The sequence below is a fragment of the Hevea brasiliensis genome, chromosome 9 (assembly GCF_030052815.1).
Source record: "Hevea brasiliensis isolate MT/VB/25A 57/8 chromosome 9, ASM3005281v1, whole genome shotgun sequence".
NCBI classification, from domain to species: domain Eukaryota; kingdom Viridiplantae; phylum Streptophyta; class Magnoliopsida; order Malpighiales; family Euphorbiaceae; genus Hevea; species Hevea brasiliensis.
The window spans coordinates 52,834,293-52,859,321 of record NC_079501.1 but is presented as its reverse complement, the minus strand read 5'-3'; the positions used below and the strand labels follow the sequence as shown (position 1 = coordinate 52,859,321).

Here is a 25,029-nt window from a genome sequence, read left to right as displayed (position 1 = left end):
TATATGGGACAAATTAAAGGAAAGACAAAAATAAAAGTCTTTATCTTCCTTTTCCTCTTTCCTTGGCCAAATCCTAAGCTCCATAGCCATCCACCATTTTCACTCATTTCAAGCTTGATTTTCTCCCTCTTTTCACCATATAAACCCTAAGTCTCAACATTAAATCTAACTTATTCACCTTGATTAAGAATTTGAGAGTAGAAAGAAGATAAGAAATTGAAGTTAGGGAAGCTTGGAATCTCCTAAGTAAGGTTAGTGCTCATCCCTCCTTTCCTTTCTTTTTTGTTCTTAAAATTAAGGGTTATTAAGAATGAATTACATAAGAAAGATTGAAATTCATGCATGAATGGTAAGACCCAAATTTCAGCCAGCAAGGGAAGTTGATAACCTTGATGATTTCTTTTGATTAAACTGTCTATTAGCATCAATTGCAATGTATACTTAAGTTATTATTGAAGATTGTATGATTTATGTGAGATGTGAAGTGTGGAGGTAAGGGGTTTGAGGGGAAATTTGGGGCTAAATTGTTAGAATGTCTAATTGAGATTGTGGAGGGAAAATATTGACCATTTGATGAGAATTGATTGGATTTTAAAGCTGGTTGATGATTGAATTGGGGGTATTGGAAGTGTTGTCATCATGCAGAGAATGCTGGACCTCAAACATTAGACTTCATCATATACCTTGAAGAGATTCACAGCTACACAAGCAAAACAATATCTTGCTGTTTTTATAAAATTTTTCAAATTCTACTGGATAATTGACTATATTTCTCTACAAAAATGGTACAAAAATTACACATGTACACTAATATTACAACTTGGCCCCCATACGCCACAGCCTGCAAAACTGCTCACCACCAATGACCATCAGGATGGTCAACGATAATATGCAACTAATTACATGGGTTCACAGGGCTGACTTAACACGGTAATGAGTCTACAGGGACTCTTTTAGCCAAGATTATACAACAGAGAATGCCACAACTTGTCAACTTGCTAAAATCCCATGAGTTGTGAAAACTTATGGTAACAGAGAACTATTCCAGATTCCCAGCAGAAAAAGGAGAAGCCTGGCTTCCTACTGAAATCACAAACACAGACCATAAACCAAAAAGTCAAATATTAAAAATTACATTGCCCCCGTCTCATCCGAGCTAGCTGAGGCCTCAGTTCCAACTGGCCCAGCTCCTCCACCCGGAATCTCATCATCACTGAACAAACTCTCATCACTTGAATTAGAAAATGGCCCACTATCTTCATCAGTAAGCAAATCTGCCTTCCGCCTCTTCCTAATTTCTTTTATTCCTCTTCCTTGCAGTGCCAGACGCCTTCGTTTCCTTGCTTTCCGTTTGCCCTTGGGAAACTCATCTCTTTGTGATTCAAGGCTTTTACTTTCACCTTCCCTTGCGTTTCTTCCCTTGCCACAGTCATTATCTTCTGATTCCTCAGCATCAAGCTTTCGCCTCTTCCTACTTGAATTTGTCTGGAACAGTGACCAAATTTCAAATTTAAATAATGGATACAACTTAGTAAGTACAGTTCCTCCCACGCAATAAGGTATTTCTTAAAAAAAAAAAAAAAAACCAACAGAAGATAAATCCACCATTAAATTCTGCTTTTAAATGATATGTCAGTAAAACAAGTAGAAGTGTACAAACAATATTTTTACTTATTTTCTAACTTAAAAAGCATATTTCACCGTAATTGATGTCAAATGGAAAGCCTCCGTGAAAACCACTTCAGTAGCAGGGCCAATGATCAATCAATAGTTTAGTTGTATTTGTCGATTTTTATTTACAGCATTAATCACAACAGCAAGAACCACTCAACAGAATGGATGTAAAAAGAACACATTGCTAGATATCCCCGTTTACAACTTGTGAAACAATTAGATATAATCAGATACTATCTAGTTTGGTCAAAACTGCCTTGCAGTTTAGATAGATAGCATTCTTCAATTACTGAATTAAATGAAGGTTTTAACTAGTAGCATCTGTAACTTCCATAAGATAAAAACTATTGCATGTGCATTATGGAACAAGTTCTTGAACAATATAAGAACAAACCTTGGGACCGCGATCCACCAACTGAGCCCACTCGTGTCGGTTCCTAAGGCAGTCAAGAACAGCCTGAGAATGACTTGAATATGCATAACGTTCTCCATTATGTTTCCTCAAGTTATGCCAGTGCTGCAAATGGAATAAATAAAACTTTAGGAGCGAACCTTTTTTTCTTCTAATTCCAAATGACAAGGAAATAAAACATTCACCAAATAATAGGCACTTAATTCAATAGAAGAATACCGGCAAGACAGCATTACAGAGTTCCTCATATGTCATGCGCCTGCCTTTGCTCATAATCTCATTGATTAAGCCTATAGATGACCCAAAATGGCCATATAGAATGCAAATATTGTAAGAATGATGTATAATAATAATAATAATAATAATAATAATAATAATAATAATAATAATTCCTTAAGAGTCAGCTACCTGGTAAAGTGTGATGAGCAGGACCCAGAACAGTGCCCGTCTCCTCATCAGATGTATTTCTTGGTGAGTTACGTAGAGATGACAAATGATGGTCATTAAACTCACTAGAGGAAGATGGGCCACTGTTTGCTGTTGAGGCGGAGGCAGGAGGGATGCCTTTCTTGACAGAATGTACAGCTATTGGAGATCCATTATCCTCTCTCTTGGACAACTCATCAACTGTACATCCTGTATCTTGTCTCTTCTGATCGGGTGAAGATGGTACCCTCCCCCATTTTTTAGCCTCATCATCAGGTTCATGAGAACGGGAAAACCCATCTTTAGATGCGTCCTTTTTCTTTCTTCTAGAAACCTGCAAAATTTTGTCAATTACAATACCAGGTTTAAGGACCATACTAATAACCTACATTCACAAAGACAATCCTTGAAGGTACAATGGATTAGATACATTCTTTGTGAAGTACATAAACAATATGCATCTTACCAGACTAGAATCTCTTCCTCCAGAACTAGATGTGCGTTTTATTAGCAGGCTTGTTGCAGTTGGAGAAGCCAACTGAGGTAAGCTGCCTGCATGACGAACACGAGGAACACGAGGAACTCTAGGAGAACTATTGAGTTCTTGGTGCAGAAGCAAAGCAAGCTGCCAAGTAAAAATAAAAAATAAGTCTCACAATTAAACCAGCTGGAAAAAAAGCAATAATAATTAAAAAAAACCAATAAGAAGAAATGGCGATTCTGTTTGCACCTCTTCATCACTTAAAGTTGCAGAAGAATTAATAGAAGGGGGAGGGTTCATACATATTGCATGATTTGCCTTGGATGATGACTGGCTGCTACAATGATTAAACTTTTCACCTCTTAGAGGTAACCCTGAAGCCGATGCCTTATTTTGAGCCTGTGAAGCACATTCATTTTGGGGAAATCCTGTAGTCTCACAGGAATTCTGGAGTGAAGATGTTTTAGAAGATGAGTGAAGTGCAGAATCTTTTGAATCAGAGACCGTTCTTTTGATAACAGATGTATGTGAAATTTTGCTCGAGTTTGATGGTTTTGAAGCAGAATTCACAGAGGATTTCGGATGCTCATTTACTGTTCTTCTTGACACATCCTGATTGTCTTCATCCTTGACCTTAACAACATCACATGCAGCTCGATCTTTCTTCATATTATAATTGCACTCAGATATTACTTGCTGCTTCGTATTAGGATTAGTATCCAGAGTATCTACAGATCTAAAGTTGTCACAATCAGAGGATTTGGAGACCATGAAAGCAGATGAAGTCGAAGTTGATTTTCGAACACACACAACAATTTTATTCTTACTGGGTACTGCTACAAAATTTGAGATAATTCCACCTCCACCAAAAGTTGAACCAAGTTTAGGTTCTGACGGGCATTTTTGCAATGGGAAAAAACCCTCAAACACCTCCAATTCTTGTTGAATATGATAAGGTTCACTAGTTAATTCATTCACCTTATCTGCATGGCAATCACTGATCGCTTCTGGAGTTCCGTCAACCTCTTGAGCCTTGTGGTCACCAGATGGTGAAACACTTAATGCTGCATTATTCATTTTTGAATTTTCAGTAATGTTATCATGAGAAACCCCTATATCTTTCACATCACCAACTGAAGAATGACCATTCAGGATCACCATAGAATTATCACCATTTGCATCTACTTTAAAATTAGGCTGCATAGAACTCAGGTACATACCATGCTCCCAATTAATCTGACTGTCCACTGCTGGAACAGTGGTTGCCAGATCACCAGTAGAAGGCTTAACATCACTTCCAGCAGAACCTTCTATAGTATCATCTAGATTACCATTTGGCATCTTATCTCCCTACAGTAAGAAGAGGCAAGTTATTCCAACAAAATAGATGAAAGTATAAATGCGTAAAAGAAATGAATATACAATTGAAACAAAAAAACTACAATTTCACACCCATCACCAACACATCCCGGGACCACTAAATTTAAGGAGCCAAGACCACCCTGAAGAATAAGCATGAGACAATGAGTGTTGATGCATATTTTAAAGGTAAAGCACCAGCTTCCAACAGCTACATAGGCTACAAGCTGTGGGGCATTGTCAGAACAAGCATGGTAAAAGAAGGTTTTGCTACATTTCCACATATCAACATCTTTTTTCTACATCCAAGGATTCTATTTCACTAGCAACATGTGCTCTATACCTTTAGTTTGGCAGTCTTGCATATTCTTTTGGTATTACTATTAATTATCAGCAGGATTTGTGGGTTCAGCCACGTGCCCAGGCCCTTTCCAAGTTAACATGGCTTGTCTCACATCCAAATTTAACTTGTTTATTAGTACAAGTAATCCATATAAGAGAAGAATTTACACTCACAACACAATAGCCAATTAACATATTTATAACCAAAGGTGTGCATACATGAAACTCATTTGCAAAAATAGAAACTTTGAGGAGACATGCTAACACTAGGCTTAAAAAAATTAAGCCTAAGGCATACAAATGGATGAGAGTTGCAAGAGTCATAAGGGTAAATCAGCCACGGTGTCCTAAAATTGATCTCAGCTGACTTCTACGCGTTAATTGGTTTCTTTAGCCGATCTCTATCTTACTCCTAGGCCGATTTCTATCTTAAAGATAGCTCTTGGATATTAAATTAGCATGTGCGGTATGAAAACTTAGTTTCACGGAGTTTGACCTCAAAATCTGAAAGTCATAGCGAAACAATCGGTTGAGCAGTTGGAAGTTCCTTGAATGATTTCATAAAGGACAAGGAGACTTTTGATAGATTTATTATTCTTAGCAAATCGGTCCAAGTTTTGAGCAATCCCAAGTCTTGGAGCCTTGCAAAGTCCCTTGACACAACTTCGCAGAGTTTGCACTACCTCTAGTATATTGCTACCTCAGAGACCAAACCAGTGATTACTATCTTGCACTAGCTCCGCAGACTTTCAAGTTATTGGAGATCGGCACAATAAGTTCTGAGCTTTGCAACCGAGTAACAAAGCCATAATCGATTTCACTAAGGTAAAATCTTTTTAGGCCAATTGGCATTTCTAACATGGCTTTGGCAGCAACTATGCACAAGAGACATGCAATGAAAAGAATTTGCATCACAAAAGAAGACTATAGCTGCAAGAGTTCTACTAGGAGGTTGCTACTACATTGAAGAAATCATTAAGATGAAGTAGAAGTCTTATGCAAATATTGGATGGGATAAGGCCACGAAATACTATCATTTTTGTACTATATCTTGTAAATAGATAGTCATTACTACATAGACAACATCTATTGTTATAGAAATATATTTTGTAATAGGATACAAACTTCAATTGTACATATCTCCAAAGACTTATAAAAGGGTCGATACTTTTAATTAATAAATATCTTTAACCCTTTGTTTGGATTAAGGGAAATGAAGAGAAAACAAAAGAACAAAAATGTGATTTCTCAAATTTCCTTTGCTTAGATAGGAAATAGATGAGACAAATGAGAAATGAAGGAAAATTATATTTCCCAATTTCACTTCATTAACGTAAACTTTCTCTCCAATTTTAAATGAAATGGAGAGAAATGAAGAGAATTAAACATTATTTATATTAAAATTACTTATATACCATTAACATTATATAGTAACAAAATCACAACTCATGACAATTAAATAATTCTATTATGAGAGAAATTCTATTTCTCATCTATTTTTAGTAAGGTATCCAAACAATAGAAAAGAATTTTAAGTTCTCTTCCTTTCTTTGTGTCATGATAATAAGGAGAATAGGAGCTGTGAGAATGTATATGAATGTATAGGAAAATATATTATATAAATAGGAATAGTATTGTAACTGTTTCATTTAGTCAAGAATTCAACAATACAACATATCCTTCGCTCTCCATTTCTCTTTTCTTTCTCTACTTCTCTCTCTCCCCCTCTTCCTTTCTTTCTCGATATCCCCTCTCTGTTAAGCTTCTTCCTTTGTTCTTCTTCCCTTTCTTTCATCGTCTTTTGCAGGTGTTACAAAACAAATTGGTATCAAACCTCTATTTGAGGATGGGCTTTGCTTCCAATAGAAATTATTGAAGCCGCAAACAATTTCATATCAAAGGCTACCATCCCAAATATCAAGTTTCTTCTTCTTCTTCTTTACTTCTTAAAACACTCTCTCACTAAAGTCTCTCTTTCCTTCATTCTTCTTTAGTTTCCTTCTTCTTCCCTTCCTCTTTCTTATTCTTCCTTCTTCTTTCTCGTTCTTCTTTCTTGAAATTCTCTTCTGCTTCCTTCCTTTCTTTATTTCTTGAAATCCAAATTTCTTTCTTTCTATATTTCTTTCTTCCTTCTCTAATGCTCTGCAATATCTTCTTTCTCTTTCCCTTAATTTCTCTCTTTTCCCAAGAACCCTGAAATTAGGGTTTCTTTCTTGAATCTCTTCTCTGTTTCAAAGCTGATTCTGAGTTTCTAATCCTTTCATTTTTCAACTCTTTTACCCAATTTTCTTGGAAATAAATCTTTTCCTTCTATTTATGACGTAAATCATACCCTAGCCCTTCTCCCATTACAGCATGGAAATACAACCATCACGACAATAGATTCTTCTAGGTATATTTGAACATTTGGCAAAATCCATGAAAAGTCAAGGCGAGTTGTTGGAAGAAGGGTGTCAGAAAATGGACAGCTTAACAAGTTGGTTCAGAGCAAATAGGTAAGATGTTAGAGTCGATTCAAGCTTTAAAAACCAGCATCCAAATATATGTATAGATTCGAGGAATAATGTTGGTGAATTGGGAATACCAATCCAAGTTGGAGAAATCAGAACCCATGGAATTGAGATTTCTAGATGTAATAGCGTGGAATTGAGAAAGACCGAGAATAATGAGACTAGGGAGGAGACTGTCTCCCTTAAAGAAAAGGTAGCTTTTCACCGTGGTGGAGAAAAATACGTGGAAAAACATCATAATTTTGAGGATGATATAAGAACTGTTCAAAATTTGGAGCTTTGGAGCTGTTATGGAAAGTCAATCACTATATTATTTCTCTGTATATTCTGTATTCTGTACTCCTATTTAGGATTTCTTCCTAATTAGTAAAACACAATTATAGGAATCAATTGTATATATATACCCATGTACAGATTAATTGAAATTGAGGAGAATCATCTCTTTCTACATGGTATCAGAGCAGATCATCAATCTAGGGTGACTATTTGTTCTCACCACCCAATTCATGAGAGACCTTGGCAGCCGACCGGCCGTTTCGACCCCGATCAATATCGCCGGCGTCGCCTCAACCCCCTCATTCCACCACTGTATGCTATTGCCTGATCCAGTACACCATTAAAGGACTTCTGCGGTTTGGTTCTTGTTACATATTATAGGAAGAAGTTTAGGAATAAAAAGGAGGGAAAGGCTGTTGTAACTGAAGGAGAGTAGCTGATGGCAGTTATAGAAGTCAATAAACAGCTGGAATTGATTAGTAAACAGCTGGAACTGATTAGATAAGCAATTACAACTGCTAAAGTGTATAAAACTGGGGAGTTACTTTGTAATTGCATAACTGAAATTTCAAAAATAATATTCTTCTTTTTCTCTCTAATTTTCTCCCTAATTCTTCTTTCTTCTGATCCTCTTTCTTACTTCTTCTTTCTCAGTTACTTCTTCTTCTTCTTCTATTCTCCTAATTTCTCTTATTAGGGATCCAAAACCCTAACATTTGGTATCAGAGATGGTACGTGGTGGGATTGATTCAATTGTTGATTCTTGTGAGTTGGAAATATGACTAGATCTGTAGTGGTGAGTTCTGAGATGATCAAGATTGCTGAACTAGAGGAGAAAATGAGAGATCTCCAAGAGGAGACTCGAGGAATGAAGGAGGCAAAGAAAACTTCGTTGGAACTTAATTCTTTCAGGGAGGAATTTCGGGCTGTCATGAGCATTTTGATGGAGGATAAAAACAAAGAAAAAGGAAAGGAAATTTGTAGCAGTGATGAGGACAGACCTGAAGTGCATGAAAACAGGGGGCTGTTGGACAGATCTGGAGTGCATGAAAATAAGGGGCTGTTACCCATTCCTTCTCAAGGTAATTCTAGAAACTCTAATAATTCTTTTAGTTGTGAGGGATCACACCCTTATTTGCCTAAGATTGAATTGATGACTTTTGATGGAAATGATCCTATGGTTTGGATTAGGAAATGTGTTAAATATTTTGATGTGTATGGAGTGCCAAACGATAAAAGGATTGGGATTGCCAGTCTGTTTTTAACTAATAAGGCAGATGCATGGTTTCATAACTGGAATAGGGAAAAGAGTCATTCTTGGAAGGAATTTGAGCAGAGTATTTGTGAGAGGTTTGGGGATCAAGGGTTACAAGATATTGTTGAGGAATTTATGAAGTTAAGGCAGGAGGGGACTGTGGATGAATATCAAGATACTTTTGAGGATCTAAGGATTAGAATGGAGAGGGTTATGCCAGATTTGGGTGAATCCTATTTTCTTTCAGGATTTATTGGGGGTTTGAAGGATGAGGTGAGACTTATGATAAGAATGATGAAACCAACCACTCTTTCTCAGGCAATTGAGGTTGCTAGACTACAAGAGCAACTTTTGGATAATACCAGAAGGTACAAAGGTCCTGCTAAGAATTCTTATACTACTGCAAGTTTTAGACCTAATTCTTACAGCAATCCTAACAATAGCAATTCTGGCAATAACTTCAGTTCTACAAATGCTAGCCAACCCAACCAAAATTGTAGACCTAGTCAACTATACTCTTACCCTCCAAGACCACCTCTTGTTAATTCTCTTCCTAAGCCAAATTTTTCTTTGAACAAAACAATTACTAGCAGTACTACCCCTGTTGTAACAGCCAATTCTTCAGTCAACAAACCTTCCAATCAACCTAATTCAACTACTAAAACCAACCCAAGACCTTGTTACAAGTGTGGGGAGAAGTTTGTACCTGGGCACCTATGTAAACCTAAGACTGCAATGGCTGTGCAGATTGAGGAATTAGAAGGGGAAAATGAGGAAGAAGGTTTGAATATGTTAGAGGAATCACAGGAGTTGGAAAATATGGGAGAACCTATGCTATCAATATATGCTGTGGAAGGGAAGCAAGGGAATGAAACTATTAAAGTCTTGGGGAAGCATAGAAGTAGACAGCTGGTATTCTTATTGACACAGGGAGTACTAATAGCTTCTTGGATAGGAAAGTTGCCGAGGAATTGAAGCTGCCAATGGTAGAAATACCAGCTGCCCATATTTCTGTTGCTGATGGGAGGAAAATTACTTGTGAACACAAATGTCAACACTTTTCTTGGCAGATGCAGTCTCATCATTTCAATTTTGACTTGAGGATTCTGCAGTTGGGAAGTTTCGATATGATTTTAGGGGTTGATTGGCTTAAAAGTTTTAATCCAATTTTGTTTGATTTTAAGGCTTCAAGGGTTATATTGAGTGATTATGGGAAACCAATTATTTTACAAGGGCTGAATGATTACTCTTCAGGATCTATTCTGAAATCCTGTGATACTATTTTTTAATTACTTCAGAAAGGAGGGGCTAATTTAGCAACACCTATTTTTTGTGTTTTAGTTTCAGAAAGTGAGCAAAATGATTCTGTTGTTAATGCAGTAGCAGTGCATGTGGGTGAGGGTTTAGAGCAGCTATTGCAAAAGTATCATAGTATCTTTGAGGAACCTCATGGCCTTCCACCATTTAGAAGCCACAATCATGCCATTCCATTGAATTCAACTTCTCAGGCCATTAATGTTAGGCCATACAGGTATCCCCATTTTCAGAAAGCTGAAATTGAAAAGTTAGTTTCTGATATGCTGCAATCTCATATCATTCAGCCTAGTACTAGCCCTTATTCTTCTCCAGTCCTTCTGGTGAAGCAAAAGATAGGACATGGAGATTTTGTGTTGATTATAGAAAATTGAATGATCAAACAATCAAGGATAAGTTCCCTATTCCTATTGTTGATGATCTACTGGATGAATTGCATGGAGCTTGTGTTTTTTCCAAGATAGACCTTAGAGAAGGGTATCATCAAATAAGAATGCATATTCCAGACATACCCAAAACTGCATTCAAAACTCACCAAGGCCATTATGAGTTTACTGTGATGCCTTTTGGGCTTACCAATGCCCCAGCAACCTTCCAGGCATTGATGAACCACATATTTCAGCCTTATTTGAGAAAGTTTGTTCTGGTTTTTTTTTATGATATTTTAGTCTACAGCCATAATATGGAGACACATTTGCAATACCTAGAAGTGGTGTTTAAGGCTCTTCAAGAGCAGCAATTATATGCAAAAATGTCTAAATGTTCTTTTGGGAAGACTGAAGTGGAGTATTTGAGTCACATAACTTCAGGGAAAGGGGTAGCAACAGATCCAAAGAAAGTGCAGGCCATGATTACTTGGCCAACCCCTATTTCTGTTAAGGAATTGAGGAGTTTTTTGGGGCTCACTGGCTACTATCGAAAGTTTATAAGGAACTATGGTATCATTAGTAAACCTTTGACAGATTTATTGAAGAAGGATGCTTTCCAATGGGGTCCAGTAGCTCAAGAAGCCTTTAACGGGCTCAGGCAGGCTATAATTGAAGCTCCTGTTCTTGCTTTGCCGGATTTCGCAAAAAATTTTGTTATTGAGACTGATGCTAGCATCTGGGGAATGGGTGCAGTATTGCAACAGGAGAATCATCCTATTGCTTTTATTTCTAAAGCTTTTGGACCTAGATCACAGACCCTATCTGTGTATGAAAAAGAGCTTTTGGCCATTACCTTTGCTGTCTCTAAATGGAGACATTACTTGGAGCAAGGTCAATTCTTCATAAAACTGACCATGAGAGTATCAAGCATCTTTTAGAGCAAAGGTTACATACTGGATTACAGCTGAGGAGAATTTCAAAATTATTGGGCCTTGATTATAAAATTCTCTATAGAAAAGGAGTTGAAAATAAAGTGGCCGATGCCTTATCTAGAAGGCCTGATAGGACAGTTCAGCAAGTCAATGTATTGCAGCTGTCCAATTCTTCTGTTACACCAACTTGGATGTCCAATTTAGTTCATAGTTATGAGGGTGATGAGAAAGTATTAGAGTTGCAAAAAACTCTTTCATTGGATCCTAATGCATATCCTGGTTATAGGTTGAAAAATGGACTGATCCATTATAAGGATAGAATGTATGTGGGGGGCTGCTACAGTTTTGAGGCAGAATTTATTGGCACTTTATCACAAAGATCAGCTTGGGGACATTCAGGGGTGAATGCTACTCACATGAGGTTGAAAAAACATTTTTTTTGGCCTGGTATGTTGACTGATGTTATGCAGTATATCAAAACTTGTGATACTTGTGCTAGGTGCAAATCTGAGCATTGTGCTTCCCCTGGTTTATTGCAACCATTGGAGATTCCTACTCAACCTTGGCAACAAATTTCTATGGATTTCATAGAGTATTTGCCAAAATCAAATGGGAAAGATACTATTCTAGTAGTTATTTGCAGATTGACAAAATATGCCCATTTCCTTCCCTTAACACATCCATTTAAAGCTTCTTCAGTAGCCAAAATTTTATGGATTCTGTGTTTAAACTTCACGGCATTCCTCAATCTATTATTTCAGATAGAGACAAAATTTTCACTAGTCTCTTTTGGAAGGATCTCTTTAAATCTTTGGGGGTTACACTTGCTTTTAGCACAGCATATCACCCTCAAACTGATGGGCAGTCTGAAAGATTAAATCAGTGCTTGGAGGCCTATTTGAGATGCATGTGTCACTTGCAACCTTCTTCTTGGAGTAAATGGCTTTCGTTAGCAGAATGGTGGTAAAACTCTTCTCATCATAGTGCAATTAAGATGTCCCCTTTTGAAGCTCTTTATGGGTATTCTTCTCCATTTCGCGATAATTCCATCGAGTTGCCTCTTTGTTGGTCTTTGTAGCTGAATATTTAGAACAGCGGCAACAAATGAATTCTATTCTTGAGGAAAATTTGTCATTTGCATAACAGAGAATGAAGCATCAAGCCGATAAAAAGAAAAGTGAAAAGGAGTTTGCTGTGGGAGATTGGGTCTATTTGAAACTTTAGCCTTACAGGCAATCTTCTATCGCCCTTAGGACTTCATTGAAGCTTGCTGCCAAGTATTATGGTCCATATCTAGTGTTAGAAAGGGTTGGCTCAGTGGCCTACAGATTGCAGTTGCCACCTAGTTCCTCTATACACCCTGTCTTCCATGTTTCTCTTTTAAAGAGGAAACTAGGAGATAAAGTAACCCCTTTGACGGAATTACCAACAATGATAGAGGAAAGGGTTATTGTTGCTCCTGAGAAGGTTTTACAGACAAGAGTTTTTACAAGAGACAAGCAACATGTGCTTCAAGGCCTCATTAAATGGGCTAATCTACCTGCTGAAGATGCTACTTGGGAAGATCAAGCTTCTCTCTTAGCTCAATTCCCTGAATTTTCACATTCTTGGGGACAAGAATGTGGTAATGGGAGAGGTATTGTTACATATTATAGGAAGAAGTTTAGGAATAAAAAGGAGGGAAAGGTCATTTATGTTCAAGGAGAGTAGCTGATGGCAGTTATAGAAGTCAATAAACAGCTGGAATTAATTAGTAAACAGCTAGAACTAATTAGATAAGTAGTTACAACTGCTAAAGTGTATAAAACTAGGGAGTTACCTTGTAATTGCATAACTGAAATTTCAGAAATAATATTCTTCTTTTTCTCTCTAATTTTCTCCCTAATTCTTCTTTCTTCCGATCCTCTTTCTTACTTCTTCTTTCTCAGTTACTTCTTCTTCTTCTATTCTCCTAATTTCTCTTGTTAGGGATCCAAAACCCTAACAGCTCTTAGATCCTATTTCGGTATTTGCTTAATTTGTGATTTTGGGTTATTTTGCTGCTATAAGCACTTTGGATTAGCGTTTCGGTTAGTTTTCTTTGTCTCAACAAATGGCAAACAATAAGAATGTTATTTCTGATGTGATTCCGGTGATGACTAAGATCACGGAACACAAACTTAATAGTTCGAATTACAGGTGGAGTAAGGCATTAGGGTCTATTTGCGTAGCATTGATAAGGATGATCACCTTACTAAAGATCCACCCACTGGTGATACACGACAAACTTGGCTAAGGGAGGATGCTCGATTGTTTTTGCAGCTTCGGAACTCGATTCACAGTGAGGTAATTAGTTTAATTAATCACTGTGAATTTGTTAAGGAATTGATGAATTACTTAGATTTTCTGTATTCTGGTAAAGGGAATATCTCCCGTATTTATGATGTTTGTAAGGCATTCTACCATGCTGAGAAAGAGGATAAGTCTCTCACGGCTTATTTTATGGATTTTAAACGGGTATATGAGGAACTTAAAATATTGTTGTCTTTTAGTCCTGATGTGAAAGTTCAGCAGGCCCAACGGGAGCAACTGGCTGTTATGAGTTTTCTTGCAGGCCTTCTTTCAGAGTATGAGATTGCTAAATCTCAGATTCTATCCAGTTCTGAGATTCCCTCTTTACATGAAATGTTCACACGGGTTCTTCATACAGAGAGTACCCAATCTTCACAACCTGCCAGTAGTGCTCTTATTAGCCGCAATCCAAATGGACAATAGGGTAATAAAAGAGGAAGTAGAGGAAGAATTACAGGCAACAGAAGTAATCAGCGTAATAGAGAGGCTAGTTCTAATCAGGACTCAAGATGAGTCATTTGTTATTATTGCCATGAGCCTGGCCATACAAAATATAATTGTCCGCAACTTCAGAGGAAAAATCAGCGATCACAGGTGGCAAATATGGCAGTAGAGAATTCTACAGTATCTTCCTCTGATAAAACTATTTTGGTATGTGCAGAGGATTTTGCACAATTTTCCCAGTATCAGGCATCTCTAAAGCCTACCAGTTCCCGTCACTGCGATCGCTGAGTCAGGTAAATCCACTACATGCCTTGTGCCTTCCTCATCCAAATGGGTTATTGATTCTGGTGCGACAGATCACATGATAGGTAATTCTATTCTTCTATTTGCTTTTCATTCTAATCTCACTTCCTCTTCTGTTACTTTAGCTGATGGTTCTACTTCTTGTGACATGAGTTCTGGAACTGCGAATCCGACTTCGTCAATTTCTTTGTCTTCTGTTTTGTGTCTACCAAAATTCTCTTTTAATCTACTTTCTGTTAGTAAACTTACTCGTACCTTAAATTGTTCTGTTTCCTTTTTTCCTGACCAGTGTTTGTTTCAGGATCTTATGACGAAGCAGATTATTGGTAGAAGACGAGTTAGGTGGTCTCTACATTCTGAAAAATCATGTACCGCGGTGGCTTGTTTGCTCCAGTACCTTAACACCTCTTGAAGCTTATTATAGATTGGGTCATCCTTCTTTGTCTACCATGAAGAAGCTGTGTCCTCAATTTCAGTCTTTATCAGTACTAGAATGTGAGTCGTGTCAGTTTGTAAAACATCATCGTTTGCCTTCTGTGTCTAGAGTCAATAAACGGGCTCCATCCCCTTTTGAGTTAGTTCATTCTGATGTTTGGGGTCCTTGTTCTATTACTTCTAAAACTGGATTTCGTTATTTTGTTACTTTTGTTGATGATTACTCTCGTGTTACCTGGTTATATTTAATGAAGAATCGTTCTAAGTTGTTTTCTATCTTTTGTGCCTTTTGTAACGAAATAAAAACTCAATTTAATATTTCTGTGCGCATATTAAGAAGTGACAATGCCAAAGAATACTTTTCAGCACAATTTTAGTCTTATATGACACAAAATGGCATTCTTCATCAGTCTTCCTATGTAGATACCCCACCCCAAAATGGTGTGGCCGAAAGAAAAAAATCAACATCTTCTTGAGGTAACTCGTACTCTTCTTTTGTAGATGAAAGTTCCTAAACACTTTTGGACGGATGCAGTTTCTATGGCATGTTTTTTTATCAATCGTATGCCGTCTTCTGTCCTTAATGGGGATATTCCTTATACTGTTTTGTTTCCTACAAAATCTTTGTTCCTTATTGAACCCCGTATTTTTTGTTGTACTTATTTTGTGCGTGATATTCGTCCACAGATTACCAAATTGGATCCAAAATCTCTCAAATGTGTCTTCCTTGGGTACTCCCGGCTCCAAAAAGGGTAAAGTTATTTTTCTCCTACTCTTAATCGTTATCTTGTTTCTACAAATGTCACATTTTTTGAGTCCACTCCATTTTTTCCTCAATCATCTGTGTATGAGAGTCAGGGGGAGAACAATGATCTCTTAATATATACTGCCCAACCAATGTCTAGTCCTCTCCCACAGCCTGTTCCTTCTGTCTCTAGATCTACTCGACCTCCCGTTGTTTATGTTTATTCCAGGAGATTGGAGATTCCTGACTCAGATCCTCCATCAGCTACTTCGTTAGGAGATCTTGTACCTCATACTGATCATGATTCTGATCTAGACTTACCCATTGCTCTTCGTAAAGGTAAACGTTCATGTACTTACCCTATCTCTTCTTTGGTTTCTTGTAATCAATTGTCTTCTTGTTCTCGGTGTTTTGTTACTTCTTTATACTCTGTTCCTATCCCTAATACTGTTGGGGAGGCACTGTCTCATCCTAGCTGGTGTGATGCTATGAAAGAGAAAATGGAGGCTTTAGATGCTAATGGTACATGGAAACTGTTGCCTTTGCCCACTGGTAAGAAAGCTATTTGTTGCAAATGGGTATTTACAGTAAAGGTAAATCCTGATGGTTCTGTGGCTCGGTTAAAAGCACGCCTTGTAGCAAAAGGATATGCTCAGACATATGGGATTGATTACTCGGACACTTTTTCTCCTATAGCTAAACTTACTTCTATTCGCTTGTTTATCTCTTTAGCAGCTACATATGATTGGCCCCTGCATCAATTGGATATCAAGAATGCTTTCCTTCATGGTGATCTTCAGGAGGAGGTGTATATGGAGCAACCACCTGGGTTTGTTGCTCAGGGAGAGTTGGATAAAGTTTGTAGGCTTCGGAAGTCTCTTTATGGCTTGAAACAAAGTCCTAGGGCATGGTTTGGGAGATTCAGTAAAGCAGTACAGGAATTTGGTATGCAAAAGAGTAAGTGTGATCACTCAATATTTTATAGGCAATATGAGGCTGGTCTAATTTTTCTGGTAGCCTATGTGGATGACATTGACATCACTGGGAGTGAATCTGCAGGTATTTCATCTCTTAAAACCTTCCTCCAAACCCAGTTTCAGACCAAAGACTTGGGATTGTTAAAGTATTTCTTGGATATCGAAGTTATGAGAAGTAAGAAGGGTATTTTCTTATCTCAAAGAAAATATGTTCTCGATCTATTGACAGAGACAGGAAAATTAGGTGCTAAGCCTTGTAGTGCACCAATGACTCCAACTTTACAACTATTAGCAGGGGATAATAAGTTGTTTAAAGATCCAGAGAGATACAGGAGATTGGTAGAAAAATTGAACTACCTTACAGTCACTCGTCCTGACATTGCTTATGCCGTTAGTGTGGTAAGTCAGTTTATGTCTTCCCCAACTGTTGCTCATTGGGAAGCCTTGGAACAAATCTTGTGTTATCTGAAAAGCGCTCCAGAAAGAAGTTTGCTATATGGTAATCATGGGCACTTGAATGTTGAATATTTTTCAGATGCCGACTGGGTTAGATCTAAGGTTGACAGGAGGTCAACTACTGGATATTACGCTTTTGTTGGAGGAAATTTGGTATCTTGGAGAAGCAAGAAACAGAGTGTAATTTCTCGATCTAGTGCTGAATCCGAATACAGAGCCATGGCACAATCAGTATATGAGGTTGTGAGGTAATGTGGATACTTCAATTACTAGATGAGACAGGTTTTAAGACCTCCCTGCCTGTGAAATTGTGGTGTGATAATCAAGCTACTCTCCATATTGATTCTAATCCGGTGTTTCATGAGCGGACCAAACATATTGAGATTGATTGTCACTTTACTCGTGAAAAGATTCAACAACAGATCATCTCAACAGGACACATCAAAACTGGAGAGCAGTTAGGAGATTTTTTCACAAAAGCTCTTAATGGTGCTAGGATTGACTACATTTGTAACAAGTTGGGTATAATTAACATCTATGCTCCAACTTGAGGAGAAGTGTTATGGAAAGTCAATCAATATATTATTTCTCTGTATATTCTGTATTCTGTATTCCTATTTAGGATTTCTTATTTTGGATTTCTTCCTAATTAGTAGAACACAATTATAGAAATCAATTGTATATATATACCCATGTACAGATTAATTGAAATTAAGGAAAATCATCTCTTTCTACAGGAACAATTTAGAAGCTGATCATGTAAATTCAAGCAATATGATTCAGTGTGACCCTTCAAGCAATTTGGTACCTTCGATTGAGTTTGGAATTCGAGATGAGATGGGTATCAACAATACTATGTCACATAAGTACATAAGTGGGACTGAGATGGAAATATAACTGAAGTAGCTAAGCAATTAGAGAGTAGATAAGAGGGTCTGGGCTAGAAACATAGCTAAAGTAGTTTAGTAGTTAGAGAGTTACTAGAACAGTTATAGGATTGCACTATACATAGGAAATGTACCTGTAAAATTGGTCATCAATGAAGATCAATAAAGAATACTCTTTTCTCCCATTTTGTATAATGTTTCTCCAAATTCTCTATTCTCTGCTACCTTTCTTCTCCCTCTCTTCTTTCTCTTCTTCTCTTCTAAGTTCTTAGATCAAAAACCCTAATCTAAAGGTTTCTGTGACAAATTAATATCATAGCTATTAGATCAATGGACAACTACTGGAAATTGTTTCATGAGAGTTACATCTATGGTAGATCACTCCTCCCAAATACCGAGTTTCTTCCGTTCTTCTCTCTTCCTCTCTTCTTTCCTCTAATTCTTCTTCTTCTCTGAGATTTCTTCCTTTCTTCTCTCTATTCTTCTTTTCCTTCTTTTTCTTCCTTCCTATATTTCTTCTTTCTTCCTTGAAATTTCTTCCCTTTCTTCCCTCTATTTCTTCTTCCTTTTTTTCTTTCCCCTTTCTTCTTTCCATCGGCTCTTTTCTTCAAGATACAAACGCTGAAATTACTGTTTTGTTGGGAATTTGCATTTTCTTTCTTCAATTTCTTGAAATCTTGTCTTTCTCAAAATTTTTGCTTTCCAAGTATCAGATCTCTATTCTTTCTTGCTTTTCTTTGTTTCTTGAAACTCCAGATTATACTTAAACACCCTATTCTTGAAGTTCTTCCTATTTTCTTGATTTTCCCTCATAATTGCCTTTTCCTGAGTTCCTATTTTGCTTTCTAATAATCAGATTGCTACCTTTTCTTGATTTTCTTTACTTCCTTGAAGTTCTTCATGTGTGGGCTTTGATTCCAAGGGTTTGTGTAGGTGTCACAAGATGCCAAAGAGCATAGTGATGAGTCAAGAAGCTGTTAGAATGGATGAATTGGAGGAGAGATTCCGAATCTTGCAAGAAGGCACTAATAAGAAGATTGAACAGAAGATTGAGCAAAAGATTAAACAAAAAATGGAGGAAATGAAGAAAGTGTTACTCGATGAGATGAAAAACATTATTAATGGATTTTTCCTTGAAAAAGAGAAAGGAACTATAAATGAGTAAGTTGAAGGGAATGTGGTGCAAGAAGGGCAAGGAAGCAAAGGAATTTCCCCACTTCCTAAGGTGGCAGCAAAAGGAAATCAAAAGGAGCAGGTAAGTGTTATCTTCTTTTATGGGAAATGGGGAGGCATCAGGGCCTTTGCCAAAAATTGAATTGGTTACTTCTGATGGCAGTGAACGTAGGTTTTGGCTAAGAAAATGTGAGAAGTATTTTGAGATATATAAAGTGCCAAGGATCAAAGATTGGGAATTGCTACTCTGTTGTAACAGATAGGCAAGATTCTTGGTTTCATAACTGGAGTAAGGGATAGGCTAATATGTTGTGGGAGGAAATTGAGAAGGAATTATGTATTAGGTTTGGGGATGAAGGAATGGAGGATATAGTTGAGGAACTCATGAAATTAAGGCAAGAAAATAGTCCAATTGGAATTCATAATGACATGGATATTAAGCTCTCCGATTAAAGTATTGCAATTTGAGATAATGAAAGGTGTTGTATCACTAAATATACAATTTTTGTAGAAGATGCTATGACAATCAAAGCTTTGCACAATCAACATCCTATCCGAGTAAGACATGTTGGTGCAGTTAAGTACAATTTGTTGTTCGAATTACTGAATGAACAAGATACAAAAATTGAAGTTGAGGAATCTTGTTCATCATTTGTCCAGATTGAAGATGATTATCTCATACGCAATGAAGTAAGATAGGTAGCAATGTCTTGGCATTGAGAGACTTGAGTTTGAAATTACGAGAAGGCAGAGGAAGAAGATGTGTTCCTTCAAATATTGCAATCATTTACTGCTCAAAGAGGATGAGTTTGAAATGAGGAAAGGACATAGGAAGACAATCAGGCCTTGCTGCACCTATTTTGCCAAATGACTCAAGTTGCTAGTTCCAGTGTTATACTGCTGCAAAGGAGGTTGCAACCAATGCTCACCAACAAAGTTCCAGCTAAGGTGCCATTCGGGAAGTCAGAACCCAAATTTTCAAATTTTCCTATAGGCTAACCTCCAAATTTTCAACCTTCGGGACAAGGAGGTTCTAAAGGGAGAGGAATTGTCACATAAGTAGATAAGAGGGACTGAGCTGAAAATATAACTAAAGTAGTTAAGCAGTTAGGGAGTAGGGCCCAAGTTGGAAATATAACTGAAGTAGTTAAGCAACTAGGGAGTTACTAGAACAGTTATAGGATTGCACTATAAATAGGAAATGTACCGTATAATTGATCATCAATGAAGATCAATAAAGAATACTCCTTTCTCCTATTTGCTATCTCTTTCTCTAACCCATCTCTATTCTCTATTCTTTGCTACCTCTTCTTCTCCTCCTCTTCCTTCTCTTCTTCTCTTCTAAATTCTTAAATCAGAAACCTTAATATAAAGGTTTCTGTGACATACCATTCAGAATGTTGAAGTCTTTAGCATTGAAGGTATTTTTATTGGCCACAGATTTATCAAAATTTCTGGAAGCAAAAAAGATGTTCTTATTGTTAAGAATGTTTTGATGGAAGTAGAAGACCTAAAATTTTACAAAGTACAAAAAAAATTATTGGGATTTTGGCAGTAATATATTTGGATTGAGAGGATTCTTTCATTGTTAGGCATGATTGTGAGTTCTGTTTTTGTGATCCCATAATTCTCACAAGAGAGGCGTGGAAGATATCAAGAAGACAAAGGAAGAAACTAATTTCCTACTTTGCAGAAAGTTGTAGTCATATGATAAGGAGAATAAAATTGAAATTTGGAGGAGACAAAGGAAGAAAATTCAATTTATGTTCCATTCTTGCAATTTTGTAGCTGTCCGTGTAACTGTGATGGACTTGTATGCTGGAATTAATATGGCAATGACTATTGTTGTCTCTGACTTGGGAAAAAAAAAAAAGCAATGGAGATGTTTACAAATGGAATAAGCGAGAGTAAGTCCTCAAAGGCCTCCTTCAGTGTTATCTCACCAGAAGCATTCAAGATTGTGCTTGACTCGTGTACAATGGGGAAATCAGTTTAGAAGATATCAAGGATTTTGGAAACTTGCTACTTCAATTTAAAAAATTGATACTTCAGCTTCTTTTATTAGATGACAAGTTTGGGATCACTCTTCTTTATCAAAAGAGCTACAGTACACTTTTGGAATGCCTTTCGGAGGACTTAGTATGTCAAATCTTGCTTGCGCGTTCATTAAATTTCCTCAATGCAATTTTAATGAGGTGCAAGAGAGTTAAGGAGTTGTGTGGATGGGAAATGGTGGACGAGTTACTGGCAAATTCAACTCTTGACCTCATTTTTTAGGTGAGGTTTCAGTATCTTAATGACTCTATCATTTGTGAGATTTCTATTGCTATCATATCACTTGCTAAAGAAGTTGGGGCAGAGCAATCTAAACCACTACACCTACATTGCATCATATCATCCTACTTATTCTACTTAGCACCTACTACTTAATTCTCTCTTTCCTTATTCTTCCTAGACCTTTTCCTTCTATATGTAACATCGTACTACCCACCACGGCACCACCTACTCTAGACCCTACTCATGTAGCTCTTGTTGCAGCTTATTGTTATTTTTTATCGCCTTTGATCACTTCTTGCCTTGCTTTCTAAGTAAGCTTGCACTCCCTCGCTTGCTTATCACTTGCCTACGCATAGTTGTTAAGGGCATAACTGCGCAAGGCTTAGACATAAGGCACAAGCATGCATTTGCACTTACGGGTCCTAAGGCTTAGACATAAGGCACAAGCATGCATTTGCACTTACGGGTCCTAAGGCTTAGACATAAGGCACAAGCATGCATTTGCATGACAATAGGTGCAAAAAAATATATCTAAAAGTTCAATATTACTTAATTTCATAACATATTTAAGAAATTAATACTTAATATCTAGAAAAAAAATTAAGAAATTAATTCTAACCAAACAAATTGAAAGAATTTAATAATTTCCATGGCACAAATCTTAAGTAAACAAATTAATCACTGAGAAAAATTTAACATACAATGAAGTTAACAGCTTGAAAAAGTTGAATATGCATTCACAATTCAAAAAAATGAAAATAAAAAATTTTGAAGAATAGAGAATTGAGGAGTCAGAAGTGTGTTAAGTTAAACAGTTTAAGAAAAAAAAAAGGTCAAAATTTCTAAAAAAATAAATAAATAAACAAAGCAAAATGAAAAAAAAAAAAAAACACAGTGGCCAAGGTAGGAGAGAGAAACAAAGAAGATCCAAACAAGGCAGATGTTAGAGAGATTTAACGCGTGTGCACCCCAGAAATGGAAAGATAGGTTCTGGTGACCGAAGGAGTGGTGTTCTGACAAGATCCAGATGACAGAGATGGAAATTCCGACGACTTTCCGAAGCATATGTGCCAGATTCTGATAGATCAGGACACTCCAAGTCTAGTGATGGTCATTAGGTATGAGAAAGGCTCACTGAAGTTTAAGTATTATGAGCCATCAATTTTTTGGGCTTTGCACATAGGCTCATGCCCTAGTGATAGTGCCCACCTTTTAGGTTCAGCCCTTCAGAAGGCACAAACCCTTGGGCTTGGTGCACCTTGGGCGTCAGGCGCACTCCAGGCACACCTTTGACCACTATGCACCTATGAAAACAATACTAGACTTGACTTACAAACCTGCCTCTTCTCCACTTGTGCTGCTTTTACTCAACCAACACATACCACCTAATTAATGCTTGTTGAAAACTTGCATAGGAGAAACATTGCCTCCGTTTCAAATGTTTTCCACTGAATTACAATTTTGTTTTAAACTGATGCCCCAGTTAGGATTTGGGCAGAATCATCACACAATGACTACTTGCCCTATTAGTGAAGGGATGACAGTGGTCAAGAATTGCTCAATCAGAACCTAAGAGGTCATGAATTAGTAAAGTATTTCCAGTTTAAAAGGCACTTAATATGCAAAACTGTGGTGTCCAATGCTATGGGGACAGAACACAGCATTATCTATCACTAGTGGCAACCGAAAAATGCAACATTTTCATCAGCTAAAATTGAAGAATACATACATGGTAAGGCATACCTCTTGTTCTGCAGGGATTGTCCCAACGTCTCTTTGTTCATGTACCGATGCAGCTACATTATCTAACTTGGGAGAACTCTTAAATGCTTCTAGACTTTCATGGTTAACTTTCCCTTCATTCAGTCCAACTTCAGTTGGAAAATTATGCCTAGAAATGCCAGTAGATAAAGCTTCTGAGGAGCACTCAATCACTGCCACACTGTTCTTGGACTTCTCTGCACCATTGCCCACAGAAGCATAACAATCTGATTCATGTTCCTGAATCATGGAGTCTCTCAGTTTCTTGTTCTTAATACTCCAGCCATCACTCTTGATAGACTTCGGACCTCTGTCTTCATAAAATTCCAATGGTTTTGCGTCACTGGTGGATGTAAATGCTAGTAATAAGAATAAAAACCAAAAAAAGAAAAAGAATTGAAGTCAACAAGTGCATGTGTAGCACTACAACATGTAACCCTTGACATTCAAGCTATTAGTATAAATCATGCATACTCGATCAACACTTAGGGTTGGGGGTGAAAAGTCATAATAAATAAATAAAAAGGCATGAAAATGTGCAGAGTGCATCAAATCACCTGTTCTAGAAACGTGAGAATCTTTCTTTGCATCCACCTCCTTGCATGCAGCTCTAGCCTTCTTCTTTCCACTTTGTTCTTTGGATGTTCCTAAATCCTCTTTCTTTCGTTTATTTGAGTGTATTACAACTGGCCGAAGTAAGCTTCTCTCCTTTTTAACCCCAATCTGTGAATGCCTAACCTCACTGTCCTCATTCACCCAATTTTTCCTTCCTTTTGAGTACTGTTTCGTATCAAAAATGCCTTCCTCACCTCTCCCCTTCACGCCAACAAAAGCTGCTGTAGGGCTCTCCTTGGCCAATGAAAACAAAACACCTGCACCTTTATCAACAGTATTTCCATTATCTTCCTCATTTCTGCTATCACCACACTCCTTCTCATCCCAGCATGGGAACTCCCTATACTGAAAATTAAACCTTTTAGGCACATACCCAGTGCAATTCCACAACTCAGGTGTAAAAACAGAAGACAACCCAGAAAACAATGCAGGATCACCACCTGGAATGCCCTGAACATGTACTCTCTCTTCCATTGGTATATCTGTCCAAAGCCTAAAAGACCTGCGTGAGGGCCCATTTACTGCATAACTACTCTCTAGTCGGATAGTTTTGGTAGGCAATTCAACCAGCAATTGAGCAACCTCGGTCTCCTCACTGTCACCCTTGTTGCTCTTATTTTTGCATTTATCACAAGTAAATAACTCATCTCCCTTCACGTACCGGGAGCAACGTGTGTGCACCCAAACACCACACTCATCGCAATTAACCATCTCTTCCCCATCATCGAAATTAACACCACAGATGCAATCCACCGTCCAGGAGCCATCCACCCAGTCCTCGTGCAGGTCATGACTCTGGAGACGATGTGACCGCCCCTTCATATCTTCAAATTCGGTGCTACAGTAACCCAAAAGATAAACTGCTGCTACTATTTACATGGAAAGCAAATACCTCTAATGTATCTTGAAAGGTAATTCACATTGTTCCGTGATGAGTTATTGGAGAAACATCATAGTTTTTCCTAATTCTTACCAGATTCAAAGACTAAAAGCACATGATAAGAATCAGCTCCTGATAATTTTTGAATTTGAATTTTGATGAAGCTGTTCCTCTGTTCCTTTGGCTTTTGCAACTTTATAGGAGACAGAATATAATCATTGCTGGATTGATTAAACAGAGCAGATTTGTGAGGAGGGAGGTAAAAGAGCTGTGTGCGAGAGTGTGGATGATCTGTTCTGTTCTCTATCTGCAAGGAACAAGATGGTTCCTCGCGGAATCGGATCGGAATGGGGGTAGGCGTTGGGGTTTATTTGGCGTCCGCGTCTGATTTGACAC

The 25,029-nt window shown here is 37.5% G+C and overlaps 1 protein-coding gene across 5 annotated transcripts; it reads right to left on the bottom strand.

The window, feature by feature from the left end:
* Window positions 1-701: 701 nt before the first annotated feature.
* Window positions 702-25,029, bottom strand: LOC110663361 (uncharacterized). Of its 5 annotated transcripts, XM_021822648.2 has the most exons (9): window positions 23,696-25,019; window positions 23,121-23,497; window positions 4,214-4,343; window positions 3,243-4,057; window positions 2,979-3,137; window positions 2,495-2,846; window positions 2,306-2,376; window positions 2,069-2,191; window positions 702-1,485 (listed from the first exon to the last, which is right to left on the bottom strand). In XM_021822648.2, the coding sequence occupies exons 1-9, from the start codon at window positions 24,573-24,575 to the stop codon at window positions 1,132-1,134; spliced, it is 3,261 nt and encodes a 1,086-aa protein (XP_021678340.2). In that variant the 5' UTR covers window positions 24,576-25,019; the 3' UTR covers window positions 702-1,131. The 5 variants fall into 5 exon arrangements, 4 of the variants coding, with proteins under 4 accessions (XP_021678340.2, XP_021678324.2, XP_058009762.1 ...); XM_021822632.2 differs by having other exon boundaries at window positions 3,243-4,343; XR_009151389.1 differs by lacking the exons at window positions 702-1,485; window positions 2,069-2,191; window positions 2,306-2,376; window positions 2,495-2,846; window positions 2,979-3,137 and having other exon boundaries at window positions 3,911-4,057; window positions 23,107-23,497; window positions 23,696-25,028.